Raw genomic sequence first — 22,943 nt, 5'->3', positions numbered from 1 at the left:
AAGATTGCATTCGCACTGCTCAGTCGACAAGGCGATACATCTGAACCTGACGTATTGTCTCTGCCTTGCTTCAAGCGTGGATTCAAAAAAGAAACACGTCGTCAACCCGCCTCGACGATGACAATTAGGTCATGTTGCCTCTCGGGACTGAGATGCATCAGCTTGTCGGCCGAGCCCCAGCAAACAAGGCGCAGTAAGTAGGTAAAGCACAACCACCATGACCGTCCACGCCACTGAGAAAACTCAAGTAAGAATGACGATCATCTGCTGCTGTGAGAAATAGAAATACAGCGTGATCTCCGGGCTGTTGAACATCAGTGTGCTGTAAGCATCCGCTAGATAAAAGTTCCCACGGGATCACCGAGATCTTCACTCTAACCTCGATCTCACTTCTCAATACTACATCGAAACGACTATAAGTGGAAACACAGAGCCAAACATCCAAACAAACACCACTCCTCGATCAAGCTCTAATTCTCTCTTGTCCATCATGGCGTCTGAAGTCGCCTCACCCACCTCATCATCCATCGCGTCGCGACCCTCGTCGCACGCATCACGGCCATCGCTGACCCTCGATCTCGCCAACTTGCCAGCCCTCTCGCAGCCATCCCGACCATCAAACACCCTCCTCCTCACCGACCTCCGGGACCGGGAACTCTTCTCACAAGAGTCGCTCGCCGCCATCCGCGCACAGATCACCGCCATCGCGCCACTCAACTCCTTCTCTCCCCTGCCGTCTCTCCAGCGCATCGTCTGCTCCTTCACATCCACCGACGACGCCCTGCGGGTGCGCCGCCACCTCGAGGCCGAGCTGCTGCTGTCGCGCGTGCGCGCCCGCATCTACTTTGGCGAGCACACGCCCGTCGCCGACTCCGACGAGGCCGCTCGGCAAAAGAAACTGCTCGAGGCGCCCCATGCCGAGAAGCTCTTCTTCATCAGCCCCCCGCCCAGCCCGCCCCATGGCTGGGTCTCCCGCACCGAGGAGCCGCCAAATAAGCAGGTGCACGCGCAGGACCTGGCCGAGGCTCTGGCGCGGCTGAGCTCCTCCTCATCGTCGTCGGTATCCGACAAGTACAAGCCATCCGAGGCATCGGATCCCGCATCACCGGTGTCCCTCGGCCGATCCGGTACCGCGTCCACCAACGGCCGCAGCCGCAGCCGTAGCAGTACGCTCATCTATCACCCACAGGACCATGGCGGGAGCCCCGATCTGCCGGCCGTCACGGTCGAGGACACATCAACCCGTTCGGACGATGAGTATGACTCGGACGTGGACATGGTGAGCCCTCGGCCGGGGCGAAAGGTCTTCCCACGCACGGCGCGGCCGCCAGTGGAGTTGATGGAGTAATAACGGAATGAGACAAGGGTAACGGTTCCGGGTTGTCCATGTCATCTCGTGCTTTCTTTGTTGTTTGACGCTCCGTGGTTACGGCGTCTGGAGTTCCATGTGATGGGTTCGGCGATGGATGGATACATGCATGCATTATACGACTACATAGATTTGCATAATCGCTGCGTGCGGGTAGTTAGTCTCACTGAATTGCAACTGTGTTGAGTACGACTCTATCAATCAGATCAATTTCCTCTAATGCTCCTTCTCCTGCTCACTCAAAGCGCAGAATAAACAACACCATTGGATCCCTCACGAGGCCAAGATTCTTCTCGGACTTGCTACTTCCAAGACTGCGTAGATCAGTCAAACAAGACCACCGCCGCCTCGGGATACAAGTCCCGGCCCAGAACGGCGGCCAGCTCCGCCACGATGCCCTTCACCGACTGCGGATCGCGAATGTTGGCATCTTCCCATCCAACCAGATCCTCCATGTGGATCAGCGTGCCGTGCACCAGCAACAGCCAGTGATCCAGGTCGAACTCGCGCTCGACCTCCTCCGCCGTCATCACGCCCGGCATGCCCAGCTGGAACAGAGACAGGGCTTCCTCGTTGAGGATCATCTGCGCGCCGTCATCCTCGTCCTCATCCTCTTTGAGGCCCTGCGCAATGCGCTGTCTGTCCCGAGAGAGCGACACATACCGCCGCTTGTCCAGCTTCTGGATCAGTTCGCCGTCCAGGGGATCCCAGCGACCTGGGCTCTCAGGATCTATTGAAGCAGTTAGGCATGACAAGCTCGATCGAGCGAAGAGGTGATATTCACCCACCTAACACGTATTGCGGCCGAAATGCTGCCTTGTACCGCATCTTGGGGCAGCTGTGAATGTAGTAGCCTAGCACGCTGGGATTAGCATGCACCGCCCAATCGGCACACGCATGACATCAGGCGTACCCATGTAGTAGTACTTGTAATCTTCGTTCAACGCCAAGGCAATCTCAAACAAGGCGCTGATTTTTCCAAGCTCCCAGCCTTCATATTCCGGATCGTAGCTGCGCCGGCGAAATTCAGTCGATCTGCTTGCTCGAGGAAGCCGGTATCTGTACTCACTAGAGATACACTGAACTGACCCCATTGGGCATCAAATCGAGAACCCCAACAGCGATAAGTCGTCCATCCAGCCGGTAGCACTGATGGTACGATCCTAGTTTCTTCTCGCCGCTCTTGGGTTTGTTCCGCTTCAATCCCGAGCAGAGAAAGCGCTTGAAATCTTTGTCCTTCCATTTGTCCAGGTCCTCTTTGTGGATTGCTTTTTGATATTTCTGGAATACCTCAAACCTGCACCAATCCGGTCAGCGACAAAGACGCTGCCTTTTTGTCACGCACGGGGTGGCTCCTACTTTCTCTGCGAGATAGAGTCGGGTTCAACGGTCACCTCGAACCTGTGCGCGGGTTCCAAGTGACGTTTCGTCTTTGGATCAACGGGACGTTGGATATGGGAGTACTCGGCTTCAACGACCGCCTTGCGGACGTCGAATTTCTGCTTTCTTTCCCGCTTCTCCCTAGCAGGAGTAAGACGCGCTGCTTTCTCCCGATCCTCGTTGAAAGAGCTTACTCTCGAGACTTCGGACATAGCTCGGCAAGCCTCCGCAAATACTCGGGTCCCAGGACGAATCTGTTCCATCGGTTGATGGCTTTCCGCTGGTCACGTCTAGGCTTGAACTCGGTTGCTTTCAGCCTGACAGACGTCAGCCGATATAAGCCTCCAATGCACCATCACTATAGAGGAGCATGCCTCAGCGTGTAATGCGGACAGCAGGACCGCTTCTGGTTTTGCTTGTAGTACAGAGTGCCGGATCTACAAATGTCAGCGCACCCCTTCCTTCAGAGTACAGCTTCTCCGCCATACCGTCTCCAGCCCTGATTGACCATAATCTCATAATGCTCCGGCCGCACCGACACCGAGCTGGTGTAGTATGCCGCATCTGCCAGGGAGTCAGTACGAAGCTGCTGATTGGCCAAGGATCACGCTTCGATCGAGCTCGTGTCACGTGATTCCGTGAGGGAGAGCAGCAACTCACTTCCATCTTCGGATTTGCAGTAGCCGCATGCGTTGCGCTGGTATCCTGGAGAGATCGAACCGACAGTGTCAGTAGGCGGAAAATGCAATTGAGCGGTGTCGTGGTCATTTGGGGGGTAGAATGGCTGCGTGGGGCAGATAGAGTGTAGGAGTAAAGCATCTCAATACACTGGGTAGAACTGGAATCAAATCATCGTGCACTCTGCGGCGACGTCCCGAACAAAAAAAAAAAAAAACAAAAAAACCGGTAAAGGGAGAAAGAGAGTCGATTCTTTGGACTTCGCGGCAAGAGCGCCAAAGTGTGCTGCAGCCATGGACCGGACAGAACAATCATAGACCAGTGGTTCGAGCACGAGACGAAATAGACGACTGCCACTGGCTAGTGGAGAAATGGATTGATCGAAGGGCAAAACAAGGACGAAGGACGGAATTCGACGAACTTACCGAGCGGACGAAAAAGCGACAATTTCCTTGCGGTTTCGGCGTCAACGATCGTCGTCGACATCGTGAAAACCAGCCGGCGGCGCGAGGAGCGACAAAGGTTGCGTAGTCAGCAGAAAGAGGGACTGCAGACGCGGGGTACCGACGCGCAGTTCGAATGAAAGATGGCGGACGGGAAGTGTCGTCCAGTTATTGTTAGTCGACGGTGGACTGGGGTCTGAGGACAGTGACGAGCTGGGTTGGATTCTATTAACTTCTAGAGTGCCAGAAATCTGTGGCGAATATATGCCGGACATAGTTGAATCCCCAAGGACGAGGACGGTGACTACCTATATTTATGATAGCTTCAACACCCGTCTGGAGCTCGGCATCCCGGACGACATTTTTTCCACCACAATATTACTTGCAGTGCAAAACATGATTCCTACAACATGACTAAATGAGCTCGATCGTCCCTTTTATGTAGTTATTCAAGCAATAATGCTGATGGATTCATACTCGTATACTCCGTACATGGTACTGTATACTCTATGACGCACCGATCCTAAGAGCCCCATTTATTAAACTCACGAGTGACATGCATGATGACTACATCCCGCGTCGTGAATATCCAGTACGTAAATGATCAAAGTCACCGTCTGCCTCGATCAACGACATGAGAACACGTAGAATCGGCATGAATCCTGCCGGGGACGGGGTCTATACGCCGGTATCATGAGTAACAGTCGTACAATTTCTGGTCTGTACCTATATTCCGTATTGTACACAGTGTGAGGTACGAGTTGTTTACTTACAGAACCCGATCCGAGTCTCCTCCATGGAGAAGGAGTCAAACTGGAACCAAGCCATGTCGGTGGAAGGATGGAGATACTGCAATTTGCATGGGAGGCTGGCTAACAAACCAGCCACTTGTTACTCAAACACATCCTGGCTGATCATGGAAAGCAGGAGAACTCGAGAATGGCAGGGCTTAGGATTGGCTGTGTTCAAGATGGATACTAAATACTACTCGTAGACAGCAGCTCGTTGATGACTGTTCCAACGATGATCAGCGGGAAGTAGCCTTGGACTAGCAGTCTAGCGTACGTCCAAGCGGTACCGGCCTCGATCCAGTCATCGGTTGTGTGTGACTGTGCTCGATGGCAGCTTGCAGGACCACAAAGATTGTGTTGACACGGCGAGTCTGGAGAGTTGAAACGCATGAAAAGGAGATGAACGAGGAAAAAAAAGAATGCCCTAACCGAGCCCTAACCCCGGATCGAACGAGGGACCGTTGGATCTGCAATCCACCTCTCTACCACTGAGATATTAGGGCTATCGTTGGTTGAAAAGAATCCCTCTTGAATGATTGATATACCAACTGAATCGCGCTACCAAATTAAGATTCGGAAAGAGCCCCAACCCCAGATCGAAAAGCACTCGGAGACGAGGGGCCAGTTGAACCTGCGTTGCTGGGGTTGCCATAGCGGTCGCTCGGCAAGGGGCCATGAATCCATTGGTGGCTGAGACTGTCCCAACTCCCAAAACCTTCCACGGGATTGGTACCGCCCAGTAGTGCCAGTCGTTACGAACTCTCGTAACTTTTTTGTTCTGTGTCATTGTTCGGTACGGTAACGGATATACAGGTACAGGTACTTCGTTGGGGAACTCATCAACGCATTGTGGCCGTCCTTGGTCGGGGTTGGAGGGATGTGGAACGATGCATTTGACCAGTGCGATTTCAGCAGATTAACCGGCATGAATCGTGGCAAAGGCGGCTGCATCTGGTGATTGAGTGGGTGCGGTGCATTGTCTGTTAGTGTACCATACGTACCCTTCGCCCGACACAGAAAGAGTCGAGCCAGTTCTCCCGAGGACTTCCTCTGGCAAAGGGAAAAAAAAAAAAAAAAAGAAAAAGAGGACTCCACAACTTTCTCTTGTCGGTCCGGCCGTCATATCAAGCTCCCCTCCCCTCCCCCCCACGTAATAACTCATATTTTTCTTTCTTTCCTCTCTCTTCCGGTCTCTGTATTCTCTCCTACGATGATCTGCTCGATTCGTTTCTCGTCAGCTGGGTTCCCGTCCAAGGCGGGACTGAACGGGAACACCTAGTTAGACCCTCCGTATCCCCCGTCCACGACACCGAATTTTTCTCCTCTCCATCCCCTTCTCCGCGTACGCTCTCCGAAAGGTCCGGTTCTCCGTCCAGCACACGGGGTTCCCCCTTGAGGACGCGGTGCGACGCCACGAGCCGCGGTCCTCCGCGTCGCGGCCCTTTTTTCCTTCCCTATTTTGCTCTAGCTGAAGTTGTCCGTCACCCCGGCATCAAACCTTCCGGCACCCTCGTTCGTTCACATCCAACACCTCGAACACCTCGATACCTGCCTGAGGAACGCTTCGCCGGGCGTTGGCGCGGCAACCTCGACCGCGCAGAGACGACTACAACCTTGAAAACTCTCTCTCCTACCCTCTGTTTTGATTCTCTCACTGCCGGAAAACGTTGAGAACGCCACCGTCAAAATGGCACAGATTCGCTCCATGGAGGCGCGAGTTGGAAGGACCAATCAGAGTAAGTTTTCTTGCTCAGATCATGGAATTCCATGGCTAGACTCGGCTGACGCCGGATGACATTGCAGGATATGGGTCCAAGGGCGAGAGACTGGTTGCCGGCATTGTGCCTCTTTCTCCCGACAAGACCAAGGTGTTGATGATCCAGTCTGCTGGATCAGGAGGTTGGGTGCTCCCGAAAGGTGGATGGGAGACGGATGAAGCAACTGCGCAGCAGGCTGCTCAACGGGAGGCCTGGGAAGAGGCGGGGGTGGTTTGCACGGTTCAGCGCGATCTTGGAGTCATTCCAGACATGCGCCCTCCAGCCCTGGTCACGGCACAGGCACCCAAAGCATCATACCAGTTCTTCGAAGCTACAGTGAATCGAGAAGAAGCGCAGTGGCCTGAGATGCATAAACGCAAACGGCAGTGGGTGACATATGCACAAGCAGCCAGCGCTCTTGCCAACCGACCAGAGCTGCTCGAAGCCTTGAATCGCAGCTCTCTGAAGCGATAGGCCAGGACGTCCTTGGTCTGTGTTACGATATGATAACCCCACAGACATTAACATTGCTTGTTGGTTTTGCTAATGTTCATGGGGCCCAAAAAGAAAACTTCAATTTGGGGGGTGGTGCATTTGTTTACTTTTGCTTTTAATTTTTGTCTCTGCATCCATTGCATGGGGGTTTTTTGTCAGGCTTTTCTCTTTTCTGTTGCTTCGGTGATTTTTTTTTTCTCATGGATGGCTCGACTTGTCTTTTGTTCTGCTTTCTAGATCCGTTGATAGAGGGTGGTTTCGAGTACCGATGGTCTCGGGCGTCAATCAATGGGTCTTTCTTGGGTGCCGAGGAGTTTGACGGCGAATTGTGGTGTCTAGGGCCATCCATGATAATGATAGAAAGGTTTGATCAGGCTGGAGCTGTACACTTGGGGGGGCGGTTGCTGGCGATGATCTCCAGCCAGAAGATCTGAACGAGGTTTTCTCTCGCAAAGTATACAATCCTCATGTATAAATACTCTTGACTGCATACTATGATTACTATGATTAATGTACGGTACACAGCATTGACTCAACATTGACTCATCACAAGAGCAGCTTCTGACTGTTGAGCGTTGAAAATCCGGAGATGCTGACTAATCACTTCGCCGAGACAGAACAACGTCTGGACTGTCCAAACTTGTCAAACAAGCTCGCCTCAGCATCGAGATTTCTTTCAAGAGCCCCTGCGGCTAACAAGAGGGCCCCTTTATATCATTTGGGAAAGGAGAAAAGAAAAGATCAGGCAGCGTCTTCTTGTCCAGTGCATGTGGAACAGGTAGATTCGGCTTTTCAACCCCCAGGAGACCTGCTCAGCGGCTCCTGCGCTGTGCACTTCGGGAAATCACCATGGACTATGAAATGGACATTGAGCCCGTGGGGCCTCAGGTCACGGTGCGCGAGGTACGCTTTTGTTGTTTTCTTATTTTTTTTTTTTCAAGGATCGGACAAAGCTGCGCGTGCTATATCTATGCAATACTAACTTGGTGGTGGCATTAGGCTGAACCCCACCGGGTCGACTTCAAGCTCAGCTCTGTCGACCTCGCATTCGCCAACGCCCTGCGGCGGGTGATGCTGGCGGAAGTGGCGACCGTCGCGATCGATATCGTGGAGATTGAGAAGAACACGTCGGTGATCCCGGATGAGTTTCTGGCGCACCGCCTGGGCCTGATTCCGTTGGTGTCGCGCAACTGCGACCGCGACATGGAGTACAACCGGGACTGCACGTGCGAGAGCTCGTGCGCGCGGTGCAGCGTGCGGCTGACGCTGCATGCGCGGTGCACGACGGATGAGGTCATGAAGGTGTACGCGCGGGATTTTGTCGTCAGCAACGACCGCGCGAATGAGTGGGTGGGCACGCCGGCGATTCTGGATCCGGAGGGGAAAGGACCCTTGATTTGCAAGTTGCGCAGGGGTCAGGAGCTCAAGCTCACGTGTATTGCGCGCAAGGGCATTGCCAAAGAGCATGCAAAGTGGGCGCCGGTAACGGCCGTGGGGTTTGAGTATGATCCGCATAATAACCTTCGGCATTTGGATTATTGGTATGAGGAGGATCCGGCAAAGGAATGGTCAGTCTTGAAAAACCTTTTTTTTTTTCTTTCTTTCTTTACAAGTATCAAAATCTAACGAGAAGAAGGCCCGTCTCGGAAAACGGCAAATGGGAAACCCCCGCTCCTCCCGACCAGCCATACGACTACGACGCCCAACCCACAACGTTCTACCTCGACGTCGAAAGCGCGGGTAACCTGGAACCGGACGCCATCGTCCAGCAGGCCATCTACACGCTGCAGACCAAACTGGCGGCCATCATCCAAGGCCTCACGCACCCGGACGCCGCGCACGGCGGCGCCGGCGCCGGCGGATCCAACGGCACCGGGGACGAGGACATGGGCGTCCGCAGCCCGGATGGCTATGAACCGCCCGAGGGGATCGGCGGCGGGTTCACCGCGTACGGCAATCATCAGATGAACGGACATAGCGGCGGGGCGAGTGCTTGGGGGGGAGGAGGCAGGACGCCCTACGGGGCGACGCCGTATGGCGCGACTCCGTATGGGGCGAGTACGTATGGCGGGGGGGCATAAAAAAAAACTCATCAATCCACGAGTTCATGATTCCCTACATATACTCTGTATCCAATTAGTGTCTCAAGTCTATTTTACCGGGAAGGGTTTTATAATTCGGGCGTTGAGGCTGGATTTGTACCATACCAAATCATTGAATGAATGAATGCTTTGAAGCGAGAGATGGAAAAAAAAAAAAAAAAACAAAACCCGACATTAAGACTATCTCTGCTTGTACCGTACAATCCTCTGAGACAGAGAGAGAGAGAGAGATCAAGCAACGCCGGACACAGCAGAAGCAAGAGACAGCAAAGCAAAACCACCAAGTTCTCCCGCACACATCCATTCTAACTCGACGCGATCAACGCCGTTGAAAGAAAAAAAGCAAATCAAATCCACAGTCAAGTCGCAAAATCAAATAAACCGAACACCGCCCCAGACTGTTCGCCGCAACACCGTTTTCAAATGAGATAGAAAAAAAAAATAAATGAACAGGAAAGAAGAGTGAGAGAGACGTTATTGGTTCAATCCCGGCGTCTCGCTAGTCGGACTGTCGATTCGTAGGGTTGCCTGCTGATGCTGCGCGGCGACTTTATTGCTGCCCGCGCCGTAGACCATCTCCATCAGTTTGGCCTTTTGTCGCTCGCGCACGCCCTGGAGGTAACCGAGCGAGTCCTCGATCGAGCTGATCTGGCTTTCGATCACGGCTTCGATCGGCGCGACAATGTGACCGCCACTTCGTTGCCCGCGGCCGTGACTGCTGCCAGCGACGCCGCCGCTGCCGCCGCCGCTGCGGCTGCTGCTGCTGCTGCCGCCGCCGTTGATGCTGTAGCGCTCGCCCGAGCTGTCGTTCTTCGGCGGCCGGACCAGCGGGCTGACCAGTTTGCGCCGCAGGGTTTCAAGGTTGACTTTCAAGGTCAGCAGCCGGTTCTGGTGGTCCATGAGCATGTGTTTGTTGGCGACCGTGTGCGTGCGCACGCTGAGCAGCAGTTTGCGGTTCTTCTCGTACTTGCGCACGAGTGCGGCGTTGGCGCCCAGGACACGCGTCCACAGCGAGGAGAGCATCTCCCCTTCGGCGCGTTCCTGGTCGTCCGACTCCCGCACAACCACACGCTGCAGGTTCAGAAACTGGTGGTCGATCGCCTCGAAGAGTGCAAACAGCGCGCTTGAATGGGTCAGCTCGTTGTTGATCGATTCCTCCAGCACATTGAGGAATTCCGTAAACGTGCGCATCAGCGCCGCCCGCGTGCGCTGCGTCGACGTCGGGCCCAGCACCGCCGTCACAATGCTCTCCAGATAACCACCGCCGCTTCCGTGCATGGACGAAGGGTCGCCGTCATCGTCGTCGCCGCCACCACCGCCGCCATTCGTGCCGCTGTTGCTGCTGCCGCTGCTACTACCGCTGCGGTAGGACAAGTCCGGAAACCCGATCCCCGTGATCATCGTATGCAGGTTATCAATCATCAACCCAGCCACGCTGCTTGGCGGCTGCGACGACAGCGCCCGCAGCTCCCGCCGCGCCCAGTCCATGACCAGCAGAATCGAGTCAATGTCCGAATCGACGTTGGCAAAGAACCGTGTCAGTTCCAGTGACAGCGCCTTGTACGATTCTGACAACTCATCCAGGAGATTCACAATGATGGGCGCGCTGGTCATGTTGGTGCCCCGCAGTGACTCGCCCAGATCCCACACGGCAACGCCGGTCTCCTGAAGCGTCGTAATCTGCTGGACGCCATTTTCCGAGTAGTGGATCAGCGGTTCAAACGAGCGCGCAAAGGCCGCCAGCTTGACGAGATCTGGGACAGGCTCGGGGGCGGCGGGGAGGAACAGCGCGCGGCCGATGATCAAGGAGAAGAGCAGCACCGTCACAGAGAGAAGAGTATTGGTGCGCGTGCTGGTCATTTGATCGAACTTGTTTTTGAAGTACGTAAACAGAGCTACAAATGGTTCTCGGTGTTGGACTTCAGCGCGCAGGGCGAAGCGAAAGTCTGCACGTGGTTAGCGCATGCGCGAATTTTTTGTGATCCCAGAAAGCATACAATTGCTAACCGTGCTCTTTGATTCCGACGCCTCGCTGGTCGCGCGCGACGGCTCCGACACCGGCTCCGGCGAGACCGAGCGACCCTTGAGCGGCGAATCCGTTCCCGGAGGCAGCGGCACGTTCGCTGCGATGTCGACGTCTGCCAGATTGTCGGCGCGCTTCAAGGGCACCTCTGGAAGCGGCGGCGCCTCAGGCGCGTCCTCATACCGTGGACTCGATTCCCGGGAACCATGCGGCCGCGGGGGCGGTGCGAGCGCCGGCACCGGCAACGTCGGCTTCATCTCGTAGTCGCCCATGTTATCGTCGTCATCGTGGTGCGCGGCGACGTTTCCAACCTCATCGTGACGGTAGGGTCTCCCCGCGAACCATCCGCCATTCCCATTCGACGGGATGTCGGGACGGGGCAGCTTAAACCCGGGCGGAGACCATCGTTCGGGCGGCCCGTCCGGTTCGTCGTCGGAGTCGGAGTCATCCGAGTTTATCATGCCGTCGGAGCGGAAACCCGAGTGCTGGGAGGGTATCTCCAGCAGCGGCGAACTCGCGCGACCAAACTGGGCATCCATGTCCTCGAGCGAGGTGGACAGGGAGGGAGGATCCTCAAACCCTTCGCCGGCCATGGTGGTTAAGCGCATGGTCCATGCGCTTTGCGCTTTTTGCGGTCGACGGGGTAACTTGCGGTAGGACGAGGACGTGTGTGATGGATGACAAGGTACGATGTGTCGCGAATATCCTGCGAGCAGCACGAAACCAAGTTCGCGACAAAGGAACTAAGCGTAGCGCAGTGCGACTCTGCACAAGAAGAAAAAAAAGAACGGGAGGGGAAAGATGGTAAGATCAACGGACGAATGTCTGGCGGGTACAGTACATCAGGCCCCGAACGGCGCAAAGTACCCCGCTGATCTCTGGACGGTCGAGCAAGGGTCTAAGACTTGGGTTAGTGGACGGGAAAAGCCGATCAAAACTGCAGACAAGACTCCGGTCCAATAACCGGCAGTTGACTTTGCTCATCTGCGTAGCGCTAAGCGTTTCTAGGATCCGTTGGTGTGAATAGTAGTGAGTGAGTGGCTGGCCCAATCATCTGCACAGTGCTCTGGTCACTGCCAGCCAACCACGCAGGGAGACGGTCCATTGTAGGACAGAAAAGGCACAGAACAAGATCAAACAAAGTGAAATGGAGCTGTGAATACGAATAGCTGCCTGTATCAACGGTATCAAGGGGCTTCTTCACTTCCCATTCATCCCTCAATGGCGTGGAGAATGGGGTTTGAATCCGAGGGTCCTTTGGTCACATGACCAGCCTAGATAGATATTCGACGGTTTGGCGCCGGATCAGCCAGGCAGCAGTCAGGCAGCAACTCCGAGCGAATTCATCAGTTAGAAGAAACGTGCAGAGAGGAGACTCAAAGTCGTGTTCATTATGTATCTCAACTCACATACAAACCTCACATACTAAAACACAAGACAGACGACCAAAGTACAGAGCGAAGGAACAGTCTTCTATGTCAATCTGTCCCATTATTTTTTTTTCCTGAGCCAGCTCCACGTAATGACAAGTCTATTCAATGCATCGTAATGTTACATGGCCACGCGAATGCAAGTGGGCAGGAGACAAAAGGGAACCGTTTATTTGGTGGCTTCCTTGAGGTAGCTATACAAACTGTCAGCAACATTTGTCTCGGAACGGTTTTTCCAGAGGGGAACGGACGTAATGAGGTCGTTGCGGTCCTTGTTCTTCTTCAGACCGCCAAAGGCCATCTTGGTGCCTGGAATGTACTTCTTGGGGTTCTCAAGATACTCGAACTACATGCGCCATTAGCCAAGTCCAAATTGCTCCGTGCGTAGGTCCCATTCATACCAGAGTGTCCTCGTTCCAGGTAATACCGGCCTGCTTGTTGGCATCGGTGTAGGAGTAGCCCTCGACGGCGCCAGTCTTGCGGCCGAACAGACCGTGCAGGTTGGGACCAATCTTGTTGGCACCGCCCTCCTCGACGGTGTGGCATTGGGCGCAGCGGGTCTAAAGAGAATCAGCACAAGCGATGCAAATGTTGACTGGGAGCGAACGGTCGCACCTTGAAGAGGTTGGCGCCCTTGCTAGCGTCGCCTGTTGAAAGCTCTGTCAGCTGTGTCCTGCTGAGCTCGACTAAGAATGCTGTTCGCCTCTGAATGACGCATTGCGAAAACAATCGCCACGCTTCAAGAGGATTTGTTGCACAACGCTTTTCCAGGCGACAAGGCGCTTGGAATGGAGCAACAATGCATCACGAGCGACCGATTGAGGCTCAAGCGGCAAAAGCCGAGCAAGTTGCGCAAGAAGCAGCTATACTCACCAGGTTCGAAAGAGCCACCCTTAGCCATTGTGACGACAGAAAGAGTAAATATCTACTGAGAATAAAGTCTCGAGACGAGATGAACCCAGGAAATCCAAAAGAACAGAAATGCAACCGACTGAAGAGGTTTCGTCGTAGACTGGGAGAAGAGAAAGCAAGTTTTTTTTTTCTCTTTGGAGAGCAATTTGTAGGCGTTCTCGGGGGAGCCGACCGCTGGCCAATCAGAGCCACGATGATTTCAATTCGTGGCCACCGAACGTCTCCGGGCGAGTTCGGAGTTGCCGGACGGGCGCAACCGGAACTATTTCTTGGCTTTCTTTAACCGATCTTTATTTTTTTTCCCTTCGTTGCGGTCAGTTTTCTTTCGAGTTGAATGCTCTTGATGGTCCTCGCATGGCCATCGATTTCTATGTTGCCATTGTGTGTTGATGGAAGCATGGAAAGGCTTCCGCCGGAATCCTGGACTGCGCAAATTGGCCTTGAACGCTGTTCAGCTCGACCAGTGTTAATCTCGAAGAATCGTATGATTCGCCGCCCTTTCGGAGCCAAGAGCGTAGTAGAATCGCAGAGAATGCCGGACTGCCGGAGACTCTAGTCAAGGAGTACTCGTTGGTCTAACCCTAAGTCTTCCGAATCTGACGCTCCCTACATGATCCAAGACAAAACCGCACCGATAGTCAGAGACATATGTAGTACGTAGTTTCTCGAACAAAATAGTATGTACAGAGAACGATAGATTGATGTCCATTGCTCTATCCAGTCTATGTAAACCGCATGCTAATGTACATCCGACGTAACCATCCAAATCACCATATCCCAAGCCACTTCTTCACAGGCCTGACCTGCCCCGAAAAGTCACGATACTCGAGAGACTCCGACCCTTGCGGCGAGGACGACGGAGAAGAAGAAGAAGAAGAGGAAGAGGCATCCACATCCTTCGCAACCGGCGACTGATCATCCTCCACATCGGTCGATCCGTTCTTCTCGGGCTCCTCCAAGCCATGCGCAATGCGGAACTGCCGCCGCTTCTCCGCGTCCTCAACGCGACGATGCCGTCGCTCACGGGTCAGCTGCGATTCATGCTCGACATGCATGCGATACACATTGAGCGCCTGTGCGATCGTATCAATGGGGTGCGACAGTAGGCCCGACCAAGGCGGCAAGAGATGCGCAAAAGGCGACGTGCGCTTGAAGTTTTCCGTAAATGTAAAGAAAGCGAGACTCGTCAATACACCCTGTACCAACACCATCAATTTCTGCTCTACCTGAGTTGTAAAAAGAGAAGAAAAAAAAAAAAGTGTCAACCCACCATTGCAATCCACGCATGAATCCACCTCGTCGTCAAGAACTTGTGCATCACCGTTCCCTCCGGCGGAAACATGTGCGGATACCTCTTCGTCTTCTGCTCTTCCTTCTCCTTCTCGGAGAGCGGCGGACCGGGATAGTTGTATGGCGCCGGGTTGACGACCTTCCCATTGCGCAGCTGCACCACCCGCCGGGAAGGGTGCGACGGCGGCCGAAACCTGTCAGGCTTCTCTAATAGGCGTGGATTCTCCTCGGAAGATGATCTCCATGGCGAGGTCGTCGTGAACGTGCGCCGTGCAGAGGCCGCACCCGTTTGTCGGCGGGCAGTTGTTGCCGCGAAACGGAGGGTTCGAGGCGAGATGCCTCTGGGGAGGAGGAATTGGGGAATGATATGTGTCGAGGCCATTTTGTTCTTGTGTCTTATCAGCGGTAAAGCTACCGCGATCGAATGGTTTTCTATTCTTGTTGGAGCTTCCTACGACAAAAGTGAACCAGAGTGGAGCATACGATCTGCATTCTGCAATCGATGTTGATCACGTGATTCTATACCTGACCATGAGAATGGTCGTCTACGGAACGTCCAGAACTTGGGCATCACAGTATTCGCTCGCATGGCACCGATATCGATGTAAATGAGGGTGCTCGTAGTGCCACGGGTGTTCGGGGCGGCGCATGGCTCGTAAACCCGAGCAACAAGCACTCAAAAGAGTAGAATGGATCCCGCTGGATGGCCCCAAAATCTCCAACGACGACCGGACCCGTGCGCATCGTTCCTTTCGGGCGACGTGTCGAACGTAGCTCCAGCTCAGCTCACTTCCACTCCCGCAAGACCCTCCATGACCTCGTCACCGACGCCCCCCTTTTCCAGCACCATCTTGACCATCTTGGAGATGACGCGCCGAGAGACACCGCCCCGACGTGGCCTCCAGACGCCAGGCACGTTCTCCTCCACGGGAGCAGGTTGAGGGGGCGGCTCTTCTCCGGCAACAACGGCCAGGGTCGCCGCATTCTCCGAGTTGGGGATCCCTTGATTCGTGAGACGGGAAGGAGGATCGATGGTTCGAATTGAGAGCAATTTCAAACGCCCGTCGTCTCCATCCTTTCCATCGTCTCGTGCGACAGAGACTGCAAGAACGGCGTCCGCAACCGCAATCTCCTCCCGGGTAGGATCGAAGATCACATTATTCCCGGCCGAGACGACGAGCAAAGTCACGGGAGGACGAGCTTGTCTCGTCAGGTTCTGTTTCGACGGCCGCGGGTAAAGATACTCGGCCGCATTCCAGTCGTCGTCGAACATGGGGTCTTCCTCGCCTTGTGACTTGAGTTTGGGTAGCCGAGTCGATAGAAGGGCAAGATGCGTAGTCAATGACAGTAGCGGAAGGGGATATGAGGCCGGAGGAGACAGAAGTAGGATCTACCACGTCGCACTGTTAAACTTCATCGAGAGGACAGAAGGGGCACAAAAGTCACGTACATCGATATATAACCTCCAGTGCCATCGCCGATTGATAACCAGACGACTCCTCAACCCGCCTGCCATCGACGAATCCGTGCCGACGTTGGATCCCACAAGAGACTCCCTCATCATCTCCGACAGAAACACCGGCAGCGCATCGTCGTCGCGAAATCCTGGGATCTCGATGGACATTTGAACCCACGCGCTCTGGCCCGCCGCAGCTTGTGATCCATCTCTTCCCCCTTCACCGGCATCTTCGTCCGCGGCGCCCCCATCATCTTGCTGCAATTCCTGCAGTTGTCGGAAATCGAGGGCGTCTGACGCCAGGGTCCGTTCCACCTCCGCCTTCACCCCGACAATCGCTTCTGAACCGTCTGCGAACCCGATGCGCGCGCTGCCGTTGGCGCCGGGAACGATGCCCGTCTCCGCGGTCAGCGGTCGAAATTGAGTGGGCGACCGTCCATCGGGTCGAATTGGTCCCTCGGGCAGGGCAAGGGAGTCGTACAGATAGGAGAGTTCGGCCGGAGAGATGTGCGGGGTTTGGGACGAGGATGTCTGTTGCGCAGGCGCCATTGTTCCGCTGAAGATTTTGGGTGATGCGCCGGAGTGGGGAGAAATGTAGTCAGACTGTCAAGCTTCAAAGCAGAGAGAGCATCGGTAGTTCGTACTCGAGTTACGCCTGGTTTTGCGATGGTGAAAAAAAAAAAAAAGACCTTTCGTATCTAGTCCCCGTATAGGATTGAGGGGCAACGGGCCTAATGAGGCAACAATGTGATCTTTTTAGAGGAGCAGCGAATTCGCACAGCTCGAGTTCCAGTCGGGGAAATCGAAATGGTGGACTGGATGCGATCTCGTGCGGAGGAAATTCTTTCACAGACTCCGCCTCTCCGCTCCAGGTCGATGGTTACGAATCCTGCACCATTTGCACCAAATCACCATGAACTTATTATATTCAGCGGTAACTATTCAACCTAATTATGTATATAGTAATATATTACAACAAGATTAGTGTATGTATATGGGCAACCAATATTCCATCACTTCCGGAGTCAGAATCAGGTGAACCCAGGGCCCTGCAGGTTTGGAAGAGAGAAATGCAGGGAGAAGCACACATGTACAGAGAAGGGAAAGAAGACACAAGGAAAGGAGGACGTCTCAAATCCCTCGATGACAGGATGCAAAGGAGAGGAACGCCATGTCTGGAGGCATTTCGCGACTCGCGCGAAGGACAAGGAATGACAGGGGTAAAGAAAGGGTAAACAACACAGGTAAAGAAGCATGCAAAAGTATGCCAGAAGATGTCCCGGGCAAATCCGAACACACAAACCCAAAATAATACACGTCTATATCAGTCAGGGGTATGAAATAGAACAAAAGGTAAAAAAGAGATGCTGAGAAATGGGAAAACCCTAACGTCGCCCGACCCAGATAGAAGATGCGACAGGGAGCATGGAAGATCACGAAAAAAGAGTCCCGTGCCCCAAACGCCAGAGGAAATATCAAACTCCCCATATGGATGCGAATCGCACGAGACAAAAAAAAAAAAAAAAAAAAAATAGGCGTGGCCACTATCGGATGTGAGATCCCGAAGCCAGAATGCTGGCAGCCACGGTGCTCGCCCATTCGTCATCTCCGTAGGGGGGAGTCGGCCATTGACAAGACGAGGTATCATCCTCCCTCTTGCCAATGCCGGCGCCATCATCGGCGCCGGTTGGGGTCAGGTCACGATGACCAAAGGACACTCCGTCACGCTTCGCAGAAGGAGAGGGGGTCGGGTAAGGATTTAGGGAGCGAGCGGAAGCATTCACCAGCGTCGACTGGTTGCTCTCGAGCCCATCGACCGTAGAGGAATCATCTTCGTAGCCATGAGCCAGCCGCGAGGCGACCGTATTGGCGCAATGGAGCGCCTCGTCGAGCAGCTCATCCTCCTCCTCTGGCGTTTCATAGCGATGGACCGGGTTCTGGGACATCTGCGTTGCCCGCCAGGTCCGGCTCGGCGAAGGCGCCGGGCCGGCGGTAGGGTTGGCGCTTTCCGTCGTCGAACGAAGCGAGACGTTGGGGACCGATTGCCGCTTCGCCAACGTGTTGTTGGGCGCCACCGTGGGCTGGGCGGGAGGGCTGGAAGACTCAGACCCGTATTTGATGCTCTGCAAAGCTTGGTCCAGATCTGACAATTCGCCGATCTTGGCGTCGGACGCTTGCAGTGAGTCGAGGGCGACGGAGGAGCGATTGGACCACGGAGCGCAGCCGGCATTGGCTTCCACATCATAATTCGAACCACCTTGGTTTCGCCCCGACAGCCTGCGGGCGCGTTTCCGTAAATGAGAAAAGAAGCTCTCCTTCTGCGGCGTCGGGGATGGCGCGCCGCTGCCGACGCCGTTCAAAGCCCGTTCGGCTTCCTGTCGGTGCAGGTCGACGTAGTGGTTACCGTGAGAGTTGACCGACAGTTGGCGACCGATTTTCTTGGACGTGGAGGCTTTGGCCTCCTCGCTATGGTCATGCGATAGCGTGGAGTTGGCCTGTGCCGTCACGGCATTCGACAACGGCGACACGGGACGGATGGACGGCAAGATCGGCATGGGGGCACCATTGGCCCAGGTGGCACGCTTGTTCGCCGCCGACGCCTCCTTGGATTGTTGCGCCGGCATGGTGTTGTAACCGAGCATCGATGGACGGGCCGACTGCTGCTCTGCGTCCGCCAGCGGTGCGGGACTGTCTGACCGGGCGACCAGCGACCGTCGGAACCAGGAAGCCCGCACCGAACCACCAGCGGACGCGGTGGCCTCCTTGGGCGAGGTCGTGAAGCTCTTCTCGGACATCTTGCGGCCGAGCAGCCGCGAGGCAGAGGACTTGGGCCGCAGGGGATCGACGGCATCGGTGAAGTATTCGTGATTCAACGCTTGGGCGGATGTTGGTCGGTTGCGAGGATCCCACATGAGACACCATGTGACAAACTGGGCCAACGAAGAGGGCCAATGGGGTGGTTGGAGGATGCTCTCCATCGAGTGCGGCGCCATCTACATTGGCATGTGAGTTATTTTTTTTCTTTAAAAGAGATACTTGATGCAGATGAAGCAAAACGTACCTTGGGAAACGTGAACCCCAGCTTCTGGGCCAGTCGATTCCCTTCGCGCCACTCTCCGCCGCCGACTCTGGCGCCGGACTTGTTGTACCAGTTGCCGGGACTGCCCATGATCTCGCAGATCCGCCACACCTGGTCGACTTCGTTGCCTCCGGGGAACAGAGGCTTGAGAGTCGCAATCTCTACTGCCATGGCACCGACGGCCCACATGTCCACTGGGGCGGAGTACTCCCCGGCTCGCAGCAGCACCTCGGGCGCACGGTACCAGCGGGTGGAGACATAGGACGTGTAAGGAGCCTTGGAGTGGACTTCCCGTGCCAGGCCAAAGTCGGCGATCTTGACGGTGTATGTGGGTGGGGTGGCGGGCGGGGTGACCAGGCTCGAGTATCGTGCGAAGGGGTTATCATTGGGGGCGGATGTGGAGATGAGGATGTTCTCGGGTTTGATGTCGCGATGGAAGAACTGACAGGAATGGATATGGTGGAGGCCAGAGAGAATCTGGTAGAGGATGCTCTTTACGTGTTTTCCATCCAGGGGCTTGTTGTCACGCGCTTTCATGAGCTGGTACAGGTTGCCATCCATGTACTCCATGCAGATGTGCAGTTTCTTGGTCAATGGGTCGAGGAAGATGTCGAGGGCTGGGACGATGTGAGGATGAGGGGGAAGCGTTCGGAGGAAGATGACCTCGCGGAGTTCCAAGCACGCCGCGAACGACGAGAAGGTCTTCTTCATGGTTTTGATGGCGACCTGTGATGGGATTGTTATACCACACCATCACAAGAATTGAAGGGGATTGTGCCTACCAATGATCCTCGACGCGCCACATGGGCGCCAGCAGTGCGCACGCGCGCCACCACGACACTGCCGAAGGAGCCGTCTCCAATCTCCTTGAGCACCTCGAACTTGTCCTCGAGGGTCAAGTTGGAGTGGCTCGGGTTGGCCCGAGAGGAGTATTCGTGGGAGACCGCCATTGGTGTGTGCTCTTCTCTTCTTCTGCCTGCAGAGAGAAACAAGAGACCACGGGAGGCGACTGTCAGGGGATGGGGTCAGCGTCCACTGGTCCTGGCCAGGGGGGGATGGCCGGCAACTCACTGGAGAGAGAGAGGAGGGGGGTTGGGGGGGTTCAGATGCGGATGATGGCGGTCTAGCGGGGTGTTGTGATCATTCTTCGCTGGGCGGTGGTGCAAAGCAGACAGGATGGAGTTGCGGATGAACGGCAGGGAGAAGAGACAGGCACGGTGCAATGGGTCACAGAGAGAGAGAGAGAGACAAGAGAAGCAGAAAGCAGGGAGAGACAAGGAATGAAAGAGCAAAACAAGCGAGAGAAAGGAGAGACTTCGGGTCAGGCTCAGGAGCGAGAGAATGACAACGGGTCGGTGAGCAGAGCACGGTCCGAGGGAATGATGATTGGAAGACGGGAGCAAGCAAAAAGGGCGAAGTGGGAAGATCTGGCAGAGACGGAGGTTCCCAGGACCCAATATGCTGGACACGGCGGGACGAAGCTAACTTAGCGGAGCGATCCTAAGATTTCCAAAATCCTAACGGTCCCTTTTGGGGGGGGGAGGAATTCCTGGAATAAACCAATGGACCGCCACGAGCGTCAGGGAGGTCGGCGTCGGGTTGACAGCGTTGCGGGCTTTTTTGGCCTTTTTTTTTTTTTCCCACGAGGAAAAAAATGGGGACGGGCCAAAAGGGGTCGTGGAGACGGGAGGCGCAACGGTCCGAGAACAGTAACCAGACTAAGGCAGAATTGGTTCAAGCCTGGGGCGGCCAAATTTTCTGCGTCTCGCACGGATCACCGTGGTCAGGGGGGAGGAGGAATGCGGCGTCCTCGCAACGACGCGATCAAAGCGTCTTTGACTCTTGATCCATGCAGTGAGCATTGATTGATCGATTTCCAAGCTGCAGGAGATCAGGAACAGAGAGAGCTCTCGCAGAGATCAGCTCTGCAGCAAACACGGCGAGAGCAGAGCACCGGCGTTGTGCAGTTGAACGACGACCCACTTAGGGCAAGCCGCCAAGTGGGTGCAGAAGAAAAGCGCAAACTCTCAAAGTAGCAGAGTTACTTTTTTACTAGTAAACCCATGTATGTACGTATGTACAAGGACAGAGGGGAGTTTGAGTTTCCAGCCTGAGCCATCGTCTTGGAGAGGAGCTCTCCGGGGCCGCGGGTCTGCTGTGGAATTCCGGAATCCGAGGTTAATCCTGCAACGTGACGAATTGACGAATTGGTGGCTGTGGTGAGCTATCGTAGAATAACTACCGAGTAAAGTTACTCGTACGGAGTAGTCTACTCCGTCTATGATAGGTTATATCATTATGGATTGAATTCAGTCGAGAAAAAGCGGCAGAAACCAGACCCGAAACGGAGGACAAGCCCGAACTCAAAAAGCCAACGCAGAAAGCCCAAGCGACCGCGGAAAATAGGGATGTGGCCCGCGTTCGCACCGCGCCGAGCCATTCCCATTCCAGAAAGTCTCCAGCGGGCAGTGGGTGCATTTCCTCCCGCCCAGCCAATGCTGGATTGCTGGAACGGCCGACGGCGGAGACTCGGTCGAGTCATGCAACCCTAAACCCTAAATTGCCTAGCCGATGGGAACTCTCCTAGACTGATTCGGGAAAAGCCTGGTCTTTGTCGTCCGGCCGACTTCCGCTTGGTCCGCAGTCTGGAACCCCTGAGCCTGAACGAGAGCCAGGCACTGGGGTGAAATACGAGTATGGAGGACGGGTGGTGGCGTGGTTACCCAGCAACAGAGGAAATCAGAATGCCGGCTTGCCGGAGTCGATGACAGTTGACATGATCTTTGAATACTGAGGTTACTCGATACAAATACCGAATCTACGGCTGAACTGCATGCAGGATCGTGGTCAGCGGAACACTGGATATTAGACCAGGGTTAACTGAGCAAATGGCCGCTGGCAAGGACCTGGTGATAAATTGCTCGTAGTTTGTCTGTTCACACCGCAGGACGGAGGACTTCGTAAATAAGTTACTCGTTCAGCAAATGGTCAGACCGACAAACGACAAACACGACAAACGAAGATCGACTATCATTGGCTGAGGCGGTAACAAATGAGCGATTTGGATTTTTCCTTTCTCTCACCTTAAATTATTCCGTTCAGAACTTCATTGTGCTTCTCTGCCGACATCGGACTGCTCTCAATCTCGGGCCAGCTTATCAGTTAATCTCCCTCCGGAAATCGAGGATGTCCGACGTGCGCGAAATTCAAGTCACAAAAACATAGAAAGCAAAACCCCAAGAACTGAGCCTGCCAGTTGACAAAAAAAGTGTGAAAGGGGTGAAACCTAGGAAAAAAAAGAAAGTAATCCGCTGAGTCGGAATCGAACCGACGACATCCAGATTGCGTGGTTCACATTACAGTCTGGCGCCATAACCAACTAGACGATCAGCGGTTCTGGCCGCAACGGCATTTACTTTCGATACATAAGCCATCCCCATACGAGAACAGGATCGTCAAACCAATATCGAAGTTCGGCCAAACTCGTACCAATTCAAAGTCCTCAGTCATTGCTGATACCAGCCAAACAAAAAATTGTGTCTCGGGCAGTCATACCCATGTTCTAGCACTTGGATACAAACTCAGCTGGTGTACTACAAGTGGAACTACTCGTACGACATCCAGTCTTTTTTTTTTTTTTTTCAATCACCTTGCTGGCACACGTGACCCACCTTGCCCTCAAATCTTCCAGAAGTTTCAGCACTTGCCATTACTCATATATCGATGTTGAGGGCGCTG

At 54.5% G+C, this 22,943-nt stretch overlaps 9 protein-coding genes and 2 non-coding genes across 11 annotated transcripts; 3 read left to right on the top strand and 8 right to left on the bottom strand.

Moving 5' to 3' along the window:
* Positions 1-490: 490 nt before the first annotated feature.
* VTN31DRAFT_1504 (uncharacterized protein) lies at positions 491-1,348 on the top strand (the record flags this gene model as incomplete). Its single annotated transcript, XM_069401569.1, has 1 exon — positions 491-1,348. The coding sequence occupies one exon, from the start codon at positions 491-493 to the stop codon at positions 1,346-1,348; it is 858 nt and encodes a 285-aa protein (XP_069264360.1).
* Positions 1,349-1,692: 344 nt separating this feature from the next.
* Positions 1,693-3,913, bottom strand: VTN31DRAFT_1503 (uncharacterized protein; the record flags this gene model as incomplete). Its single annotated transcript, XM_069401568.1, has 10 exons — positions 1,693-2,099; positions 2,158-2,223; positions 2,283-2,380; positions 2,439-2,666; positions 2,729-2,890; positions 2,944-3,066; positions 3,124-3,186; positions 3,238-3,313; positions 3,410-3,454; positions 3,853-3,913. 10 exons carry the CDS (start codon positions 3,911-3,913, stop codon positions 1,693-1,695), a joined length of 1,329 nt encoding a protein of 442 aa, XP_069264359.1.
* A 1,179-nt stretch (positions 3,914-5,092) lies between these two features.
* On the bottom strand, positions 5,093-5,164 carry VTN31DRAFT_t11. The gene has a single exon. It is a non-coding gene; the product is annotated as a tRNA-Cys (tRNA).
* Positions 5,165-6,348: 1,184 nt separating this feature from the next.
* On the top strand, positions 6,349-6,892 carry VTN31DRAFT_1502 (uncharacterized protein; the record flags this gene model as incomplete). The annotated part of the gene is made up of 2 exons (XM_069401567.1): positions 6,349-6,397; positions 6,465-6,892. The coding sequence occupies 2 exons, from the start codon at positions 6,349-6,351 to the stop codon at positions 6,890-6,892; spliced, it is 477 nt and encodes a 158-aa protein (XP_069264358.1).
* Positions 6,893-7,762: 870 nt separating this feature from the next.
* On the top strand, positions 7,763-8,994 carry VTN31DRAFT_1501 (uncharacterized protein; the record flags this gene model as incomplete). Its single annotated transcript, XM_069401566.1, has 3 exons — positions 7,763-7,816; positions 7,913-8,481; positions 8,550-8,994. 3 exons carry the CDS (start codon positions 7,763-7,765, stop codon positions 8,992-8,994), a joined length of 1,068 nt encoding a protein of 355 aa, XP_069264357.1.
* A 495-nt stretch (positions 8,995-9,489) lies between these two features.
* On the bottom strand, positions 9,490-11,646 carry VTN31DRAFT_1500 (uncharacterized protein; the record flags this gene model as incomplete). Its single annotated transcript, XM_069401565.1, has 2 exons — positions 9,490-10,961; positions 11,013-11,646. The coding sequence occupies 2 exons, from the start codon at positions 11,644-11,646 to the stop codon at positions 9,490-9,492; spliced, it is 2,106 nt and encodes a 701-aa protein (XP_069264356.1).
* A 991-nt stretch (positions 11,647-12,637) lies between these two features.
* On the bottom strand, positions 12,638-13,369 carry VTN31DRAFT_1499 (uncharacterized protein; the record flags this gene model as incomplete). The annotated part of the gene is made up of 5 exons (XM_069401562.1): positions 12,638-12,662; positions 12,720-12,814; positions 12,870-13,028; positions 13,084-13,115; positions 13,342-13,369. 5 exons carry the CDS (start codon positions 13,367-13,369, stop codon positions 12,638-12,640), a joined length of 339 nt encoding a protein of 112 aa, XP_069264355.1.
* A 778-nt stretch (positions 13,370-14,147) lies between these two features.
* On the bottom strand, positions 14,148-15,052 carry VTN31DRAFT_1498 (uncharacterized protein; the record flags this gene model as incomplete). The annotated part of the gene is made up of 2 exons (XM_069401561.1): positions 14,148-14,576; positions 14,651-15,052. 2 exons carry the CDS (start codon positions 15,050-15,052, stop codon positions 14,148-14,150), a joined length of 831 nt encoding a protein of 276 aa, XP_069264354.1.
* Positions 15,053-15,451: 399 nt separating this feature from the next.
* VTN31DRAFT_1497 (uncharacterized protein) lies at positions 15,452-16,675 on the bottom strand (the record flags this gene model as incomplete). Its single annotated transcript, XM_069401560.1, has 2 exons — positions 15,452-16,060; positions 16,121-16,675. The coding sequence occupies 2 exons, from the start codon at positions 16,673-16,675 to the stop codon at positions 15,452-15,454; spliced, it is 1,164 nt and encodes a 387-aa protein (XP_069264353.1).
* A 995-nt stretch (positions 16,676-17,670) lies between these two features.
* VTN31DRAFT_1496 (uncharacterized protein) lies at positions 17,671-20,155 on the bottom strand (the record flags this gene model as incomplete). The annotated part of the gene is made up of 3 exons (XM_069401559.1): positions 17,671-19,119; positions 19,188-19,931; positions 19,988-20,155. 3 exons carry the CDS (start codon positions 20,153-20,155, stop codon positions 17,671-17,673), a joined length of 2,361 nt encoding a protein of 786 aa, XP_069264352.1.
* A 2,357-nt stretch (positions 20,156-22,512) lies between these two features.
* Positions 22,513-22,599, bottom strand: VTN31DRAFT_t10. Its single transcript has one exon. It is a non-coding gene; the product is annotated as a tRNA-Tyr (tRNA).
* Positions 22,600-22,943: the final 344 nt, after the last annotated feature.

Source organism: Thermomyces dupontii, assembly GCF_041956625.1.
Source record: "Thermomyces dupontii strain NRRL 2155 unplaced genomic scaffold VTN31scaffold_1, whole genome shotgun sequence".
Classification (NCBI taxonomy): Eukaryota; Fungi; Ascomycota; class Eurotiomycetes; order Eurotiales; family Trichocomaceae; genus Thermomyces; species Thermomyces dupontii.
Note: the sequence above shows the minus strand (reverse complement) of the source record. Positions and strands in the feature narration are given on the sequence as shown.